Raw genomic sequence first — 19,859 nt, forward strand, 5'->3', positions numbered from 1 at the left:
GAAAGCCAGGCAAGATAACATTTTTTGGTTCAAAATAATGGTTCCAGCAGACCTTTTATAGTTGTCTTTGAAAAGCTTTTCACACACACACACACACACACACACACACACACACACACACACACACACACACACCCTGAATGGGTTATAAGAAACACTGTCAAGTACAAGGATGCGCAGCACTTCACCAGGTGACGTACGCAGGACACACGTCAGGAGTACAGAACTCTCTTGACACTTTAAAATGCCACTGCCAAAACTTCTGGCCCTTAAATTCCTCACTGTAAAATAAGATGAGTAGATGATAAGATTTCCTTCATGATTCTCATTTCTCCATTCAGCTTATAAGAGTGCACACACCATATTTAAACAATATTACAGAACTTTATTTGTTAATAAATTCTCATACAAAAGTGGATGACTGTATCTACTAGGAGATCCCAAATGCATCACTGACACACCCTGCCCCAACAGTCATCTTTTGAAACTCATGTTTTTAGGGTAAATGAAAAGTCATACTATAAATACATCAGACTGATTTACTCCTTAAAAAAATAAGACTGTCTTGGGCAATGAAGCTTTCAGTTTTTATGTATGATATCCATAAATAAAAACATAGGTCCTATATAAATGCTTCTGTTGAGAGAGGTCAGTAATGAAAATTATACTATTAACTAAATTACATGCAAGTACAAATATCACCCAAACTACCAAAAGATAATACCCTCAACCAAACCCACTTAAAAATAGTATGTTCCAACTTTCCAAGAAACTATTATAGATAACATATTCTTTCTTATCTTTTTATAGTCGTTCCTGTTCTAAAAACTTAAGATGAAATTATTTTTATTTTGGGGAATTTCTGATAAATAGATCATAATTTAATGTAATACTCACAGATTTCATGACAAAGCTACAATATTTATATACATCTTCACGTATAGCACAATGTAGTGGTCAAGTATTAGCAACAGGTAATTAACAAAGTATTAAAGTAATAAAATGCTTTATGCCAGATAATTTATATTCAACATACAAAACATACATTTACAAGTAACATTAGAAAGAAAATACATCAGTTTTTTGAAAAATCAAAAATAGCAGTAAGATCTTCCATATTATTTTCAGCCTTATGTTAGAAATGTTTTCACTGTCTAAATTAACCTGATCAATTTGTTATTTAAAAAGAGAATACATTAAAAGTAAAGTTACACATACATAGGACTTTTATATACATATATGTGTGTGTATCAACTAACAAAAATTCAGATGGTAAACTAAAACCATTTAAAGGCCAATTAAAGACAAAAGTAATGTTGCCTGAAGTGGTTTTGTTCTTTATATAAAACTACTCTTCATAGCATGCACTATACTATAGCACATACTATGTAGTTTGGTATATAAACTACTATTTCCAAGTTGAATTTTACAACTCTAGTAAGATCAGGAAGACCTGATCTTCCACTCTTTACGCATTAATTTTTGTGTCTTTAATTGATTACATTCCATTTTCAACACTTCTCCCAGGAGAAGTTAAATGAGTGTCATTAGGTAATAAGTGTCATTTTTAATTTACTTTCTGTATTTACTTGGTCTAAAATTACTCTAACCATGTATTTTTTCTTCTACCCTTTTCTTCTTTTTGTGGTGCTGGGGCTTGAGTCAAGGGTCTCATGCTCTTCATCCTTTAAGACACTTATTTAACCCAGTAGTAAGGGTTAAAGGAACAACTGGTTGAAATCGGGGTGAAATATGCCCCTGCTATAAGACGATCATCATTTGGGACTCTGCAATGGCCAAACATGTTACCCTACTAAAATTAATCACAGATTCAAAAATTAAGTTTTAAAGAGGCCCTTTTAAGAGACCAGGGCATAATCTATTGCAGAGAACATACTTCACTGAATGTCATATTAGCTAAAAAGAACACTGGCCCTTCATGTGGCCAGAGCAGCTGGCACATCATTGACCCCTTGGTTTGGGCAGTCTGGACTCACATGGGGGAAGCTGCTAGAACTTTCACGCTGTTTGTCTACCTCCAGGGAAGCAGACTGCTCCTGTGGCTTTTTGTCCTCTTTGGCATTCTCCTCAGCAGACTGACGTGGCCTCTCTCCAAGGGCCTCATGCTTCCCTGCTTCTGCTTCCTGTTCACGAAGCAGTCTTTCCACCTCTACCTCGAGTTCCAAGGTCTCCTCATCAGCTTGCACATCCAGCTGCTTCATCAGCTCCTCCAACTTCTTGGCTTTCCGAAGCTCGTTCTGCTGTATGATTGTGCAAAGGTGCTCAGTGAGTTGCTCCTTTAATTCAGTCTTCCGCTGCAGATCTAGCTTTGCTGTAATGTACTCAGCTTCGGCCCTGTCAAATCGCTTCCTGTCAGGACAAGACAAAGATCGAGCCATTAGTTTTCCATTGACAAAGATGTTTTAAAAAAGGATAGAACCAATGAACTCCAAAAGTGGGCAAGGACAGTATGATGAAGACATGAATGTCAACACTGCACAGACACTGGCAACACGTTAGGTGAGCTGGGAGATGGATGCAGAAACTTCCACAACATCCTTTAACAACACACTGTGCTCACTTTTTCATTCCAAGCTGTGCTTGAGTGAAGGCAGGCAGACTGTTACCTCAGTGGTGTGCTAGCTCTGAAGTGTGTGTGTGTGGGAAGTGGGGTTGCGGAGAGCTCTGACTTGTAGCATTTGCCAGTATAAATCTACCACTCTGGTCAATTTCAAGCCACCAATGTGATATCACTAAATATCAGAGATGTACAAAATCTGCTCTATAGCTCCAGCACAGAACTGGTTATAATTTATAAGAAATAAAACAAGAGATGGAGAAAGCTGAAAATCTGTATCTCTTAATTCAAGGATTATAAAGGAAAAAAACAATTTGATGGAGGATATGGACGGTGGGTTGGGAGGTGAGTGTAAGCAGGACAGAGTGCACCCAACAAAATACTAGGTGAGGGCAAGAAGTAAACATCAGTAGAGAAGAAAACAAGGCAGGTTCAGGCAGGATCTCTCGCACTTGGCACTCCTGGCAATCTGGGCCACACAGTCTTGTGAAAAGTTGCCCGTATATTGTAGGATGCTCAACTCACGAGCTGCCAGTACCACCCACTGCTTGTGACAACCAGAAATGTCTCCGGACACTGCCAAGCATCCTGTAAAGGGGAAAACTGTTCCCAGGCTAAGAATCCTGGGTTGAATTGTTCTCCCCCTTCTCACTCAGCAGCAAGACTTCTGGTACACTTGTATGAAGAAATTCCAGGTATTCACATGAAGCAGACCACAGATGAGCAGGGCCGGTTTTACCGAAGGCGGGCAGTTCAAGCATGGAAGCTAGTCACCCTGCAATATCCTTTTTATTCTCTTGCACCAGGATAGTAAAAAAAGAAAAGTAAAATCTTTGTTCATTGTCTTTTGCTTTTTCTACATAATGTAATACTATTCTTTTTACAACAGGGAAAGAGGTTTCTTCCGCTCTTGAGAGAAAAGACTGATTTCCAACTCGTTCTTCAAGCAATTCCATGAGCACCTGTGAAGGCCACGTTGGCTCACCAGTCACGACTGCGCACTTACGTCAGCTCCGGGCGGGCAGTGCTTCTAGCGAAAGGTTACAGCAGAAAGCAGCTCCATCTCCTAGCTTGAGTCTCTGTCTTAAGGACATAGAGTGAAAATCTAAAAGGCTTTGATTTTAGAAACCCAGGGTTTGAAACTTTCCTCTGCTGCTGGCTGTGTGTCACCTGCTTTGGTCTTTGTTTACAAAGAACAGTTATCCAGTCAAACTAATTTGGGGAAAAAATGAACTTTATTGTAGAATACAAGATGCAATTTCACAGGCAAACCTAAGAATCAAGGCAACTTATTTCCTGGGAGCTTGGAGGTCACACCATTCCTCTTCCGGAAGTTTTCCCATCACGCACAGTCCAACATGGCCAGCACGCCACTCTATCTGTCAGTGATCCTGTTCTGTAAATGCCAGGAGAACCTGGCAGGCTTGCTCATCTCAGTATGGAGTTCTTGGTGTTTGGGCCATGAGCCACTGTTTGGCCTATGGATCAGCATGCTGGAGTGGGCAGCCCATCTTTGTTCAGATCAGATGAGCTCCAAGCTCAGCAGCTGAAGTGAAAAGCAGCCAGGTTTCTGTGCAGGGGCGAGGGAGGAGGCAGGTAGGGACCAACAACTCCAGCACAGCAACTCTGAGTGGTTACCTGGCGGCCTGGTCTGTCTGTAAAATAGTGATGAAGTACCTCACTAGAGTGACTGAAGATTCAACAGCACAAACAGGCCAAGCGTCTACCCAGTGCCCAGTAGGTGCCTAAGAAACAGAGCCTCCTTCAGAGCGCCATTACTGTACCAGTAAATATGTTTCTAAAATTAAAATTGTGGAAACTTAGGAACCCAGTATTTACACTTGAAAATTCTTATTTCTATAATGTTCACTTATCATACTTCTTTCTTTTTTTTTTACTATCACCTAGTAAACATGAGAGAATCATCTGTGTTTCAATACACCCTGTGTTAAAAGAACTGTTCTTAAGGAGCTCTGCTGGACATCTGGGTCCCTTATTTTCATATTTTATAACATATCCTGTTTATGAATGTTCTTACATCAATTCAAGAGCCAGCTTTAACAACATTCTCTATAGAGAACTGCCCTTTCCCCCACTCAAACTTCCCTTTGAGTCTGTGGTCTCCCTCAGCCTAAGTCAGTTAGCAGAGATTTACGGACTGCGTTCATGAATACTGAATTGAAATTAACATTTGCAAATAGGTCCCTAGGTTTCCAGTGATCTTTCAACCTAGATAAATCACTAAACATTTTATATTTTTTTAATACATTTAAAATTCTCCTAGTCAGAAACATGCATATATATTCTTGTACAGAATGATTTATATTCAAAGTATTGATTAGTTTCACAAACTACACTACCAGTTTGGGGGTCAGGCAAATACATCAAATCAGAGTACGATGCCACACTTTAGAACAGAATAGTAAGAGCATTATACATAACAGTAAGACATACTGCACTGGAAATGTAATTATAGAACAGATTTGTTATTTTAAAGGGATATTGAGAGATTTAATGAATGTTATTTAAAGGATTCTAGAAACTGTCTTTTGGTTTTGGTTTCCCTGAAAACTTTTAAAAATTATTAACTCTTGTTATGCCATTAGGTTCCACTGATGCACTTTGACTTTCTCAGTTTCTGTTTTGAGAAGTTTTAACTATTTGTATAGATTAACATAGGACTTTTAAAAGTCTTTAAAAGAACAAAGAAAATTCGCTTTAAAACAGATTAAAATGAATTGTAGTTTGCAGTTATTAGATGGGTTCAATGGGCCCTTCATAAACTTAAGGTGTATTATGAAATTCAAGAGTCATCTTGACACATTCTTCTACCTCATTACCCTGAGAATTGTTTTACCATTACTGATTATTCCCATTTATGCTAAAAAGTAAACAATGAGAAAATAGAGACTGATGGAATGATCTACAAGGATAATGTAACAATGAAATAAAACCATCACTGCTGGATTTTCTAACTATGTTGTTCAAGTACTATATCACCTTGAGAGGGTGTCAGAGAAGACTGGAAACGCCACCTTTATAAACTACTCTTACTTTTCACTGAAGACAGTTGAGAGTTAATAGTTTCTCATTATCTGCACATATTGGCAAATACAGACATTTGACAACAAAACATTGTGCTGTCAGACAAATCAAAAGATGAATGCCGTGGTGGGCTAACAGCAGCCCACCCAAATGGGCTAATCCCTGGAATCTTCAACGTTACCTCACAGGAAAACTACCTTACAGGAGGAAAGATGTGATTAAGTTAAGGATTTAGGGAGTACTTATTTTGAGATTGTCCAGTTGGGCCTTAAAATCAATCACAGATATCCTTTGAAACGAGAAAGCAGAGGAAGTCGGAGAGAGGAGGAAGCAAAGACCCTGGAGGCACAGAATGGAGTAGTGTGGCTGCAGTGAGAAGCCTCTGCGTCCACCAGAATCCAGCACAGGAAGGACTGAAGGCACCGCGGCGCTCTGGGGATGCATGGCCCAACACCGCCTCGCCTGCGAATGTCCGGCCTCCAGGAAAGCGCGGGAAGAACTTCTCACGTTTTAAGCCAGACAGTCTGTGGTAATTTGCTCTCACAGTTCTAAGAAACTACCACAGACGCAGACCCACTCCAGAGTGCAGGGGCGAAACTGACATTTAAGTGAACTCTCAGACTACGAGTCTTTGGAAAACCCGTCCTATGTGAACTTCCTCAAACTCAAGAATCCGCAGAAGAAAAAGATAGTAGTTCTAAGGACAAAAAGGAAATATGATAGCCCCCTACAATTAACAACTTCAATAGGAAGAATTAGTCAATATTTCACAAGCATGGGGCTGTCCTATGCTGCTAAAAGGAGCTCTCTACTCTTTTCAGTTTGTAAATCAAGTATTATTTGATATAAAGAGGTTTACTACACTCACATTTTTATAAAATACCTTTCTGTAATACCTTTTATTCTGACTTCGATAAATTATTCATAAAATGATTTAAAAATATTTTCCTCTTGTACACGCATGTGTGTTTACATGGGGTGTCCTTTAAGCCTAGATAATAAACAGGGGTAATCACTGCGCACGCAGGTTCAACGACAGGCTCCACGTGAGGTTCTCAGCAGTGGGTACTGCCCTGGGTACCCCGCACCACAGCTCTGCACAGCAGCAGCAGCCAGTCTCAGGTTGGTGCCAAGCATGGGCCTTCTCAGAGGAGACTGCCCCAAGGCTGCTTCACACTAGCCAATTCAAAAGCACATTCTGCCTTATTTACCAATCTTATTTACATTTTGAGGAGACAGCACTCAACTAGGAACTAGAAAGCTAAGATATCATTTTTTATTGAAAAAAATAAATAAATAAATAAAGTCAAGGAAATCTCCCACAGAAATCAACTACCTGAGGGTTACATTCCAGGAGAAATCTGCACCATTATCTTAGAGTACCAATCTACAACTTTCCTATAACCAAATGCAAACTTACAACAGCTGCTTAATCTCTTCACTAACAAGACACACCCTGGATCCAGTCACAGTTTTCTAGGCTTTTCTCTAACTTACCTGAGAGCTGAGGCTTTAAGAACGGCTTCACACTGCATCCACTTACACACCACCACATAATGCCAGGAGGAACTGACTTCCTTGGCTCATTACAGATGTAAAAGTACACTAGGTAAAATATATTTACTATGTAAGAATTTACTAAAGGTTCATAAAGAATATTTATATATTATGGGATGTTTTCTCCTTTAACTTAGTGATTCTTCTGTCTCTATGGTTCTCTGAAGATTAAAACTCACATTTCTTTTATAATACTCAATATGAAAAGGTGTCCTTTTCTACCCTCTAGGAGGACAGAATTAGTTTTTGTTGAGATACTCAGCAATGCACCTTATACTATGAATTATTCAGATAAAAGGCTACAAAGGCATAAAAATGATCCTCTGGCAAACTCCTATTAGAGAATAAAAGATGCTAAAAATCAAGACAGTTTAATCTTGAAATCCTGGTTACTTCTTCAATGGCCTTATTAATAGGAATCTGGAATCTCTGTTTATCAGCTACTGATGGCATTAATTTAAGCTATTAATTAATAAAGGCAATCTATTATGTCTAACAGCATATGCTCAAATAACAATTACAAAAATCACAAGGACAACCACAGACCTCTTTCTTAAACACTAAACAGTGAATTAAAAACCATAATCAAGCATTTCCACTTTATTAAATTGTTACATAAACATTCTGATGTTGTGGTTTACCCTGGACTAATGAGGCATTCCGATTGATTTCTAGTGTTACAGAGAAAATGCAGAACTGAGTCATTAACACAGCATTCCCTTGTGAAAAAAGACAAACCAGGATGATTAAAGAAATGCTGAAGGGACTGGAAAACCCTGAAATTGGACTTTTTTTTTTTTTTTTGCCCTTTTATCTGTTTGCAAATTCCATGTAATTCTTTACATGTGTTAGTTCATTTTAAAAATACTCCATGATTTTTGTCTCTTTATAAAAATGCCAATGGTTGAAGCCTAAGAAACATATAATAATCAAACCATTTTGTACATATTATAATTAAAAAAAGAAAACAGACTTTAAAAATTCTAAGATAAGAGTGATATTGTCTTAAAATATTCACAAGCTTTTAAGAAATAAACTAGATCTTCTGACTTCAAAGAAAACTAAGAGAACGAGGCTCCAATCCCACACAGGCCATACCAAATCATCACAGATCTTAATGGGAAATACATAGATTTGGTGTTACAGAGTAATAGTTTGGGGACAAGCCACTCAGATGTTTTCTTTGCTAGATCCTGACAGATTCTTAAGAGTCCCAAACATTAAGTAGCTGGAGGTATACAAAGAAACACTAAAATGCAAAGCAAAAATGCAGAAAACTCTCTAACAAGAACATGAACAAGGTAAACTGGTCAGGCAGATTACAGGAAGACTTCACAGAAGAAGACACACTTGAATCAGCACAAGAGAGAACAAACATCACTCACCAGGGTTGACAGGAGACTTAAATGATGACATACCTAAGAGCTACTGGCCTGGCTAGTAATAAAGAGGAATTCTACAGAGCCCTTGATCAAGGTTCAGATTCCCTCACTTACTGTGCATATGAATAGTCCAGGCTGGCCTGATCAATCCGGTTCCTGAGGATTCCAATGTCAGCAGATACCATGTCATCTAAAGCCTGCAACTCCTTCTGGATCCGCTTTAATTTCATGGTCTCTGCCTGAGTTCTTTTAGATCTAGAAAAATCAGGAACATGGTAAAAGAGTTTTAAACCCATGTATCCATACGTAATGTAAGTGAAAAACAAAGACACTGAATACACAATTAGTTACGGTTTTTTAAATTAGAAAAAGTCAGAATTTAAATAAATGTTAGTAATATTTTGATATATCTCTAAGACCACATTTTGTTTCTTCTGCTTATTCTTCCAAATTTTCTATAAGCACAAGCTATTTTTCATAAATAAGGTAAAACGAATATATCTAAAAGAACATATCTATATGTCCTCCAATTGAACCATCCAACACAGCTTTTTAAAATTCTAGTATTGAATTCATCTACTTATTAAGCCCATTTCCATTTGAGTCTTACCTGACATGAAGAACAGATGCCTGCATTAAACGTTTCTTTAACATCTATTTGTTTTTAATTGTCTTAAGCCCCATTTCTCCACTTTTCTTGATTGATTCTTGTTCTCTAGGTAAAACTACAGGTCCTCAAAATTATCTGTGGAGCTCGAAACCAAATATTCCTTCTTTCTTTGTCTAACTCATTAAGTTTCATTTTCCCAGAAGTGGAACACCTATAAAATCATCTCTCAGTTCCCATACCAAGAAACAGAGTAGCAAAGACACATGTAAGCCCTTAATTCTGATTCACTCATTTCAAAATTCCACACATTCTCAATGGAGAAGAAAACCCTACATGAAACCATGACACGGGGACTCAGTCTCCCGAGTCTACTGTGCATGCACCACCCTTACTGTCTGCCCACGGAAGTCCACGTGACAGGAATGACCTTCCCATCAAATACTTCAAAGTCCGTTTGATGATACTCCAGCCATGCTGCGTGATTCTTTTCAGCTCTACCAGCACCAGTGCTCTCCATCTTACGTCAAAAGCACCGAGAGCAGTGCTGAGCCTTGAGAACCTTCCACCAGGTGCCGAGGGCACACCTTGTCCTCTCAGGGATGCAGAGGCAGGATAGCAACTTAGCCCAGTACCAGAAGTTAAAACAATACACGCCCCCTCCCGCAAAAGTCCTCAAGTCTTCCTACTTTCTCTAAATTGAAGCCTACGACAATGCTTTTCTGAAAATAACCACTTGTGGGAAAAATAAGAGGGCACTTCTCTTCCACAAGTTGTTCTTTTTCTTGAAACACAGTTAAATCAGGGAGTTGCACGTCTCCCATGCTTCATGAAAGATGAAGGTGCGCCAGAAGAAGGAAAATAAGTCATTTCAAATACATACACCCTCCGCTGCTCAAGTTCTGACTCACTCTTAAACCCACCCCCTTCCTTTCACCTCTTCCCGGCCCTGTGTCTACACATACTCCAGCCTCAAGCGATAAAAGTTTTGTCAGGCTTTTCCAGAGGTCTAAAAAGAAAACAACACTGAATACTTGCTTGTATTAAGTTCACATGTTCTCAACCCCTGCTTTATTTCCTAAGGCCACAGGAAATTAGTAACTACAAACATTGCTGTTTGGGACTGATACCATACAGCAAATGATGTGTTTTATTTACCTGTTTTATTTTGTAGTACTAGGGACTAAATTCAGGGCTTTGTGCATTTAGGCAACTGTTCTACCACTGAGCTACATCCCCACCCCCTTTTTAAAAAAATTTAATTTTGAGACAGGCTATCACTAAATTGTCTAGGCTGGCCTCCAACTTGCAATCCTCCTGACTCAGCCTCCACAGTCATGAGGATTACAGGTGTGAGCCACTGTACCCAACTCAGCATAGTAAGTAAGAAGGGATCACTGACAGACTAACACTTCTTACTTTAGAGGTGCTAGAAAATCTCACACAGTGCTCATCAAGGTTACCTTGCATCATCAATAGAAGGATAAATCAAGAAAAACATCACAGGAAACACAAGATTGGTTGAAGCGTAAGACACTTATGCAGATTAACCTTTCTCCTCTACAGGTCAGATAATTAAGGTTTCTCCACATCGAAATTAAAGCCTGCTTTTGTTGCACTTTTGCATGTATCTATAGCTATTTACTGCTTCCGTGATGAGTGTGTAGATGGTTACGAATGAAATCACTGATGCGGGTCCTTAAGTTTTAATTATTACTGCATTTATAAATTCGTATGATCCATGCTTAAAAAGCCTCCTTTAATAAATTAAAACTGGAACTTCAATATCATTTATGAAGTAGAACTGTTCAATTAACATTAAAAGTAATGGTTGTAGAGAAAATACCAGTTTATTAGAATGGGCATAGGAAAATAAAAAACATGGCAGAATTGACTGTAGGCTAAACAATCTCTCCTGCTTCAGAAGCCTCACCTTTCTGCAATTGCTTTAGCCAAAAGAGCTTTCTTACGTTTATTTTTTTCTTCCATTAGTCGCTGTTCCTGTTGGAGGACTTCCCAACGAGATTTTTCTTGCCTAGAGAGCAAAAAAAGTATAAAGATCAAATTATGAAAGAGACTGCTGCCCTATTCCACACCTCACCAGTCTCAGTTTCCTATGTGTAAAATTTAATCAGATTACATATATTCTTTCAAAAGTCCTCTTAAAAGAAACCCATCTGCAGCTCATTATTGTGTTCTAGAAGAAACAAAGACTATGATCTGAAGTAAAAAAGGCTTACATAAATTGGACTTTGAAATCCATTATATGTATATAATCCAGGAACCCACAAACTGGAAGCCAGAGTACTGTAGCACTTTTTTTAAGAGTACAAAGAAATGTGTGTAAGTTAATTATGTATTATATGCAAAATGGAGATCAAATAAATCAGTCTGGAGCTGAGGTCATGTCATACCTTTTAGTGTTCTATGAAAAGTCCCCACCAGTTCAACATCCTTAAGACAATAGCCAATGTTTATTTCATATATTTTCTTCCAATTTGCTCACTTTTTTCCAACTCTTAGACATTTTAAAACAGAGTAATATGCTATGAACTAAAGCCAAATGAAATTGGGCTAAAAAAAAATGAAAACATCTATTGTCTTCCAAACATTACAATTCTGAAAAAACATATAAAGTGTACCATAAAGTCATGAACTTGATGTCAACTCCAACAACAGCAAATCTATTTATTCCGATTATTGTCACCACCATTATTTTCAATTCGCAAATGTGGTAGCCACTTCCAAATGGACACCTCTTCTCTCCATTCCTCCAGCTCTGCCCTAGTGCTGGTACAGGTCACCCCTCATTTTCTCTACTGCAGATCTCATTGGGTGACTAGTTCCATCTTACCTGGTACTGTCCCCCAAATGGTCTGAAATGCGGTAATACCCGGCACTTCCTAGCATTTCTCTAACCGTAACTTTGATCAGAACAGTTCTCCCTCTGAGGACCTAGGACCAGGCTGTGTCAGCAAACTCCCTAGACAGGCAGCCTCTGCTTCCAAGCCCTTCTGTACTTCTTTAGCTCTACACAATGTCTCTGGTTTATCCTTTTCTTTCTCAGAAAAGTGAGATGTCACCTTAGAGCATTCTGTAGGATAGAGCTTTTCTTTTCCCTGCTCATAACCTCAAAATTTCTCCTTTTCATTAATGGCTCCTCAGATTACTTGTCTTCTTTAAAAATATGAATATATTCAGTGTTTAAAAAAAAAAGAATAATCTTCCTAATGGCACCCAATCTAAAGTGTCCTGCTTAATTCAAACTCACCGCCCCCATACACACACACACTGATTTCAGTTTAACAACAAAGGTAGATCAGACACTCTTTCAATGTTGGTTTCATAATCCACGTGATCCTATATCTCTTGCCAAATAAATTCTTAATTATAAACCCTTAATGGGCAGTACACTTTTAAACTCACAGGATAGAATCTGGATCAGCAGGGAATAGAAATATATCTGAGATTAGAAAAAAAATGCAAAATATTTTGAAAAAAAATCTCAAAAAAGTAAACCAAAACCAAATGTCATCCTTTCTTCTTATTGCTATTTGATGAATTCAAAGTCACAGAATGACAAGAGTGTGGCTAAACTAAATTATGTATGTTGTCTCCAGTACAACCACATTAAGTAAATAATGAAAAGAAATCTAATGGTGCAATTGAATTATATAATTAGTCCCTCAATTTCCTACTCTCTCACTGGACCATCTCTCCACATCTCTTCATAAATACTCCTTTCTGAAACAATGGAGATGTCATCTGGAAAGTGAAAAATGGGTTCAGTTGGGGAAGGGGTACAATACTTTTGATGAGTTTAAGGTCACAGATTGGATACAGACATATGTGTGTATCTCAACTCTATTACTAGCTGTTTATTAGCTTTAGGAAGATGACATCTTTTCTGAGCACCAGAAAATAACATACATTGTAGGGCTACTATGAAGACTGAATGATGTTAAAAAAAAAAAAAAAAAAAAAAATGGCTAACAATGACTGGCTTATACTACATTTAGGTGGTGGCTACTTTTCCAAGATTACTGATCACATTTCAAGACTTGAATATAGGACAGAGAAAATGTTAAAACTGACCAACCAACCAAATTTCCTCAAAGTCCAAACGGGTAGGGGAGGTAAAATGAGAAGTCTCACAGACTTACTAACAATTCCACTTTCTTTTTCTCCAATTTGCAATCTGGCTTTGGAGGTAGGAGCTCGACTTTCCTGTGACCAGCCTGGGAATTCTCAAGTCCTGCTTCCCTTCCCTGACTTTTAATACCCTGTGGTTTTCCATCACCAGCAGGAGAGGGGACTGTAAGAGGACTAGGAAGAGTAGGCGGGGGAGAATGTGGTTCCTGAGTGACAAGTCTCTGTTTTGGAGCAGAAAGCAGCTGCTCCGGAGGTAATGAGCCTGGTCCATCTTGAAGTCCAAGTTTCTGGCTCTGCTCTAGAAGGGCTTTTTCTCGCTGAAGTGGTTGTCGCGTTTTCTTCCCAGGGAGACGGCGTTGGGGTTCAAATGGATCTATATAATGGGGTGAAGGAAAATCATTTTGTGTGAGAAAAGAATAATTATAATTTCTTTAAGAAAATAAAATACTGACATTAACCTTGACAAAAATTCTAGAGGTTCTTCCACCCCATTCTCCAAACCCGGGAAGTCTATGAAGTTCAATAGTTCAGACATCATACTGCTGATATTTAACAAAAGCCAACACAGTTCTCAATTTATCTTAATAGGAAGTCCATTTTTGAGAGTTAGGCCTTAAAATACAAAACAAGTTTTCTTTTTTAACTTGATTTGATAATTGTCTAAAAGAATTTTCATCAAACTAGGTAGACAACTAAATTCTGTCTTGTCCTGACTTTGATTTATGGTTCTCACTCTTCTCCAGAAATAAATTGGGGTTAGTTTGCAAATGGATTCCCTTCTCTTCATTTTCAACAGTTTTAGGGGTAATTTTATACACAGGTGGACACTACAACAAATATAATTGAGTAAAGTCTCATATTTCTAGGAATTAGAAATTAATTAATGAATTTTTTCTTTCATCTTGCAAAACAACTGAAGGTTGTATTCCCCAAAGTCTAGTCAGGCTCTAATCAATGCACTCAAACTAATTTTAACAGTAGCTTTAACAAAGCAGTAGAGATATATAAAATAATTGGAGGATGATTTTTTTTTTCTAAGCATAAACTAAATAATTATACTTCTGTTATATATTTTGGACTGTCCAGGCCAATCTTAACCTCTTAGGGCAGACAAATGCAGAATCTGACTCACATTCATCCTATATTTAACAAGATCTATAAATACTATTTTCCATAAAATACCTTGAAAATGGAAGTATGAGTCCTTATAAATGAACAACAAAAATAGGACTCTTAAATTCTGCATACAAGCCTCTGAAGCAACACAAACTATTTAAATTTGCAAAGTAGAGTTGAAAGTTCTGAAGTCACAGTCCCAGTTTTGCTACAGACCACATCTGTCAGGCAAACCATTTTATTACCTCAGTTTCTCCATCTGTCAACCAGTTGAAAAGGATCTGCTTTATTTAACTCATGGAGTTAATATAAAAATTAAAGAAGATATGTTAAAAAGGATATTTTCAAAGACAGAAGCACTATGCAGGGTGTGGTAGCACACATCTTTAATTCCAGTTACCTAGCAGGGTAAGGCAGGAGAATCACAAGTTTGAGGGCAGCCTGGGCAATAGCAAGACCCTATCTCAAAATAAAAAATAAAAGGGGCTGGAGGTACAACTCAGTGGTACAGCACCCTGGCCTCAAGTCTCAGTACCACAAACAAAACAGGAAAAAACCAAAAAACCAAAGCCCACACAACTATTCAAGGATAGACATTCCTTATATTCCTTCTCTTCTGGAACACATGAGAAAACAATTTCCTATCCCCCAAATCATATAACTTACTTTTATTGAATGGAATATAAGTAGGAGTGACACATGTCATTCACTGGAGAAAGCATTTAACTGTCAGTGTGCACTTTTCCATCTCCTTCCCCCACCCCCACGGTGAACTCCTTTAAGACAGCACCAGAAGATGGTGTGGAGTGATATGTATAGCACAGTCACCTGGCAACCTATGTTAGACATGGCATTGGAGTGGAAAATCAATTCTTATTATTGTAAGGTTATCTGTGATGCCAGCTTGCCATAAACAGACTGCACAATTATCTACACCTCTGAACTTCCCTATGTACTCACCCCTTCCTAATCACATTCCCTTGCATCCCCACCAACCTGAACTTGATATTTCTTTGACATTCTTTAGAGATTTCCTATATTCCTAAAAAACGTTTTAAATGATTTTAATTTTATGTAAATTATCAGATTATATATATATATATATATGCCTCCAACTTCCTCCTTCCGTACACTGTATTTATGTAACTTACACATATTAGTGCATGTGGCTATAGTTAATACAGTCCTACTAGCTGTATAGTACACTGGGTGAGTAGAGCACAACTTATTTATCCATTTCCCTGTTAAAAAACACTTGGGTTGCATCTAACTTTTTAGTATTATAAATAAGATGATGACTAAGTTCCTCAATGTACATTCAGGTATATCCAGGGTATATTGTCCTCACTTTTGCTAGTGACCAATCACACACTCCTAGATTATTTAATTACATTTTTAAGGCTGGAGAACAGCTGGGAGGGCCCTTAAAATTAAATATCCAATTCTCAGTGTTTTACAAATGAGATATACAAGATGAGAAGACTTAGAGGCAGTCATGAGGTCTTTATGTCAATCTCATGTTTGACTATGGGTACAAAGTTACCATGTTTGTCATCAAGGTAGTCACAGAATAGTGATCTGGGGTCCATGTCCTCACATTTCATTACCATATTATGGACCTTTAAGTTTAGATCTTTAGCACCTTTTACCAATCCCACAGCACAGAAATAATTCAAAGTATACTTTTAGGGAACAATTGTTTTGTTTAATTTGGGCTCCTACATTAATTAAATCTTATTTGCCCTGGCAAATTCACTTCTGCTAACTCATTAATCTGTGAAAAATCCAAACTCCATCCAATTCTGAGTGCCACAGCCAACTTTTGGACAAAAAATCTATCACACAGTTTCATGATGTTTCTCAGTAGGCTATAAGCTCTTTGAAAGGCAGGGATGGGATGCCTTGTTTATCTTTGCATCCCTAGTGCAAAAAGTGATACCTGGAACTTGAAATTCAGACCAGAAGCAAGGGTACTTGTCCTCTATATCTCTGGATATGTGACTGGCTGTTGAAAACACACCCATGTGACTGCATGTTTATAATAATTTCAGTACATCAAGTTAGACAGAGTCAGTTGAACCACACACTGTAGCACAACCTTTAAGACACAGTTTTTAAAGGATGCTGGAAGAGTCAAAATTTCCCAATTTAAATAATCTACACCAGCTTTCCCTTACTAATTTACTTCCTTTTGCACTTGTCAGTCCTGGATTATTCTCACACTTATGCTTGAAGTGCACAGGTTACCTGAGTCACATCCAGTTTTCCCACAAACTAATAAAGGACTTGGTAAGACTTATTTAATTACACCCCAAATAAATTATGGTACCAAGAGTGGTGCAAACTTCTCACGGGAAGTGGTGTGCGCTATCACCACACAGACCTTCATGAAAATTCAATCACTAGTAAAGCACTTTACATCACTAAGGGTTCCCCACAAAGTCATTGTAAACTTAATTCCTTCATCAAAATACATTTAAAAATAGCATGAACCCATTCAATGCTTATTTCATAAAGCCGGGGGAGCGGTACACACTTCCAGCTGAGCCGTGTTAGCACGGTTACACGTGTGTACGTGTGTGAGCGTGTCTAGAGATACACACGTTTATGTGTACATATACAATCGTAAGTCAGGCTTCACGTGTAACTTCTCGAAAACCCTTGCGATTGCTCTCAAGAGCTGGAAAGAAGTGCAACACATCAGCGGGCGACCAGCAGCGAAGCGGTGCTGCAGACGAAATGCGGGGAACCCAGGTCTGCTCTAGTGGACTCGGGGCTCCCTTCACCCCACGCCCGCCTGCACAGAGGCGCGCGTTCCGACGGTGCGCACGGGGCCTGTCCTCCCTCTCCTACGGGAGGCAACCAGGCCGAGGCTCGCTTCCTTCCCCAGGCCGCCTTCCACGCGGGACCCGGACCCTGCCGAGCGGCCCGCCCAGCCCCCTCCCGCGCCGCGGCGGCGCCTCCACCTCGAGGCGCGTCGCTGCTTCCACGCCCCCTTCTCCCGGGGAGCCGCGGCCCTGACTGCGCCCCGCACGCACAGCGCGCTACCTTTGTTCTGCTTCAGCCTCCTCAGCTCCTCCTCGGAGAAGCCCGCCCAGCCCTGCGCCATCGGCCCAGCGCCGGCAGCCCGAGCGCGCCCCGCTCGCAGCGCCCGGACTGCCAGCACGGCGGCCCAGGCACATCCGGGTTCCGCCGCGGCCGCGACTGGCCAGCCAATCAGCGCGCCGCGCTCTGGGCACGCGGTCCCTCGGCGGTCGGCGTCCGGGTCCCCCCGAGGCCGCCTCCGGCGGTGCCGAGCCGGCTGCGGGGCACGGCCGGTATTCCGCCCCGCCGCCGCCCGCTCTCCGGCCTCCGCTCGCCGACTGGTGTCTTCGGGAGACGGCGGGAGCAGTGAAGTGGGGAAGAGGGGGAAAGGAGGCAGGGAGGCCGGCCGGTCCCGAGACCGCCCCGGGGAGCTCCGACGAGGCCCGCGTGCCCGTGCGCCCGTGTCGCCGCGGCCTTTCCCCGCCGGCCTCGGGCGCCGCTCGGCCGCGCCTCCGTCTGTCTGTGTGCCCGGGGCGTCCTCTGCGGGCCTGGTGGCTGGTTTGGGCGGTCTTCGGCGCTAACCCCTGGGCTTCCCGGCCCCCGCCCCGGGGCACGTAGGAGACGGAGAGATGCGGGCGTCCCGAGGCCCGCGGGGCCGGGGGTGAAGGAGACAGCCTCTCCAGTTTTAGATTTCTCTTCGCTGTTTCGTATCTAAGAACGAAAGAGCAAAACCTCTTTATCTTGGTTTATCTTTAAGAATCTGAGGTGCGACTTGGGGCTTTAATATGTCAATGATGTTTTTTAAAAAAATTTGAAATAAAGGAATAGACTGATCAATAAGACATCACGCCAAGAAAAAAAACAAAATGGAGCGAGTACTTCAGGTCTAGATGATTGATCAGAAGGGGAAAGGATGTTTGGAACTCTCGTTTTCTGTGGGGGTTGCCAAGACACTAAATTTTAAATATGCATTCGTTTTCAACACATTTGAAAAGTAAAACGCCATCCAAAAGGAAGGAAGGGTACAGTTCCATCCAGTGTTTGGACATAGACAAAATACATTACATGGAAGGCATAGATTAGCTCCAGAATAGTAAGTGGGAATCGGTGGCATCCTCGTAGTGAATTCCGTTTCCCGTTTGCAGACATCAGCCACCTCGTTCATCTGATAACAACGTTAAACCAACTTCTGTGCTCATGTTGAACTTTACACAAATTTTCTTTGGTTCGAGCTGGATGAATTTCAAGTTATCTATAATCTTAATAGAGATGGTGATTGTGGTATTTTAAAAGGTTTTGCATTGGCCCTGAATGAGAACTAAGCATGAGCAAGATATAGTAAAAGATAGTAAAATCTCATCTGTATAAAGTTATGATTTCCAGTTGCAATGTTCTAAAACTTGTGTTTGTTGTTTCTGTTGGCTCTCCCTCATGGTGGCTGGATGCTTCAAATGGTGTATAATATTTTAGTGGGAGCTTATGTTCAAAGAATGTCTTCGTTCCATGGGGTCTTAAGTATCCGGGGTGGAGAGGGTCTCTACATTTGTTTTTGCTGGGCTGTAGATGTCTCCATTGTGTTAAACCAGATTTAAGATAATTTTTTCAGCTTACAATATAAATTTGGATCCTGCCTTCAAATGTAATACAGGCTTCAGGTGTCAGGGTTTTCTGTTTGTTTGGTTTTTGTATTAGCACAAACACATTTATTTACTAACTAAAGGGATGATCTTGGTTAAACCAACCCTTTGAATGTAAAATGTTTGCGATAGAGATAATTGAACACAGTAATTAAAAAAAAAGCAGTCTGGAGATTTGCACATTGAACTGAGCTTCATTCTTGCAGCTATTTCCTGTCCAAAGTGATGATGAAATTTCTGTTTTACTTTTTCTTTGGCCCGCTTACAGGTGACATTATTCATGACACACTCCACCACTAACTTTCCATCTTTCAATTTTCTTCTTTCTGGACTTCCTTTCCCATCCCATTCCCGATGCTGAACCAATGCACCATTGACAAAGCTGCAGACCAAGTTTTTCTGCCACCAACTGTAGTTTCTTCAAACTTCTAGGGTACAAGAACACTGTTGTTTTCAAAGTGCCTTCAGTGTTTATGTTGAGCTTCTGGCCTTGCAGGGTGATGACACAATCCCGTTTGGCCATTGCGCCCATTTTCCACAGTCAGTCCCACTCCTGGTTCCTTCATAGCGTCATCAAAGCCTTTGCTGTCCACCTGGCCCATCTGCCTTCAGCGGCTGAGTGGTGGCCATGGTGGGCGCTGGCGGGCTGGTGTGCCTGGCGAGGGGAGCGGGCTGGCCAGGCAGTGTGCTGTCCAGGGTTTATTTTAAGTCACAGATAGGCTTTCTTACTATTTTTCCAGAATATTAGGCAGTTTTTCTAG

The 19,859-nt window shown here is 40.2% G+C and overlaps 1 protein-coding gene across 1 annotated transcript; it reads right to left on the bottom strand.

The window, feature by feature from the left end:
- Positions 1 to 526: 526 nt before the first annotated feature.
- On the bottom strand, positions 527 to 18,012 carry GORAB (golgin, RAB6 interacting). Its single transcript, XM_079106571.1, has 5 exons — positions 17,486 to 18,012; positions 13,337 to 13,694; positions 11,103 to 11,204; positions 8,677 to 8,817; positions 527 to 2,370 (listed from the first exon to the last, which is right to left on the bottom strand). Exons 1-5 carry the CDS (start codon positions 17,544 to 17,546, stop codon positions 1,938 to 1,940), a joined length of 1,095 nt encoding a protein of 364 aa, XP_078962697.1. The 5' UTR covers positions 17,547 to 18,012; the 3' UTR covers positions 527 to 1,937.
- Positions 18,013 to 19,859: the final 1,847 nt, after the last annotated feature.

This window comes from Sciurus vulgaris (genome assembly GCF_902686455.1).
Source record: "Sciurus vulgaris genome assembly, chromosome: 12".
In the NCBI taxonomy this organism is placed as follows: domain Eukaryota; kingdom Metazoa; phylum Chordata; class Mammalia; order Rodentia; family Sciuridae; genus Sciurus; species Sciurus vulgaris.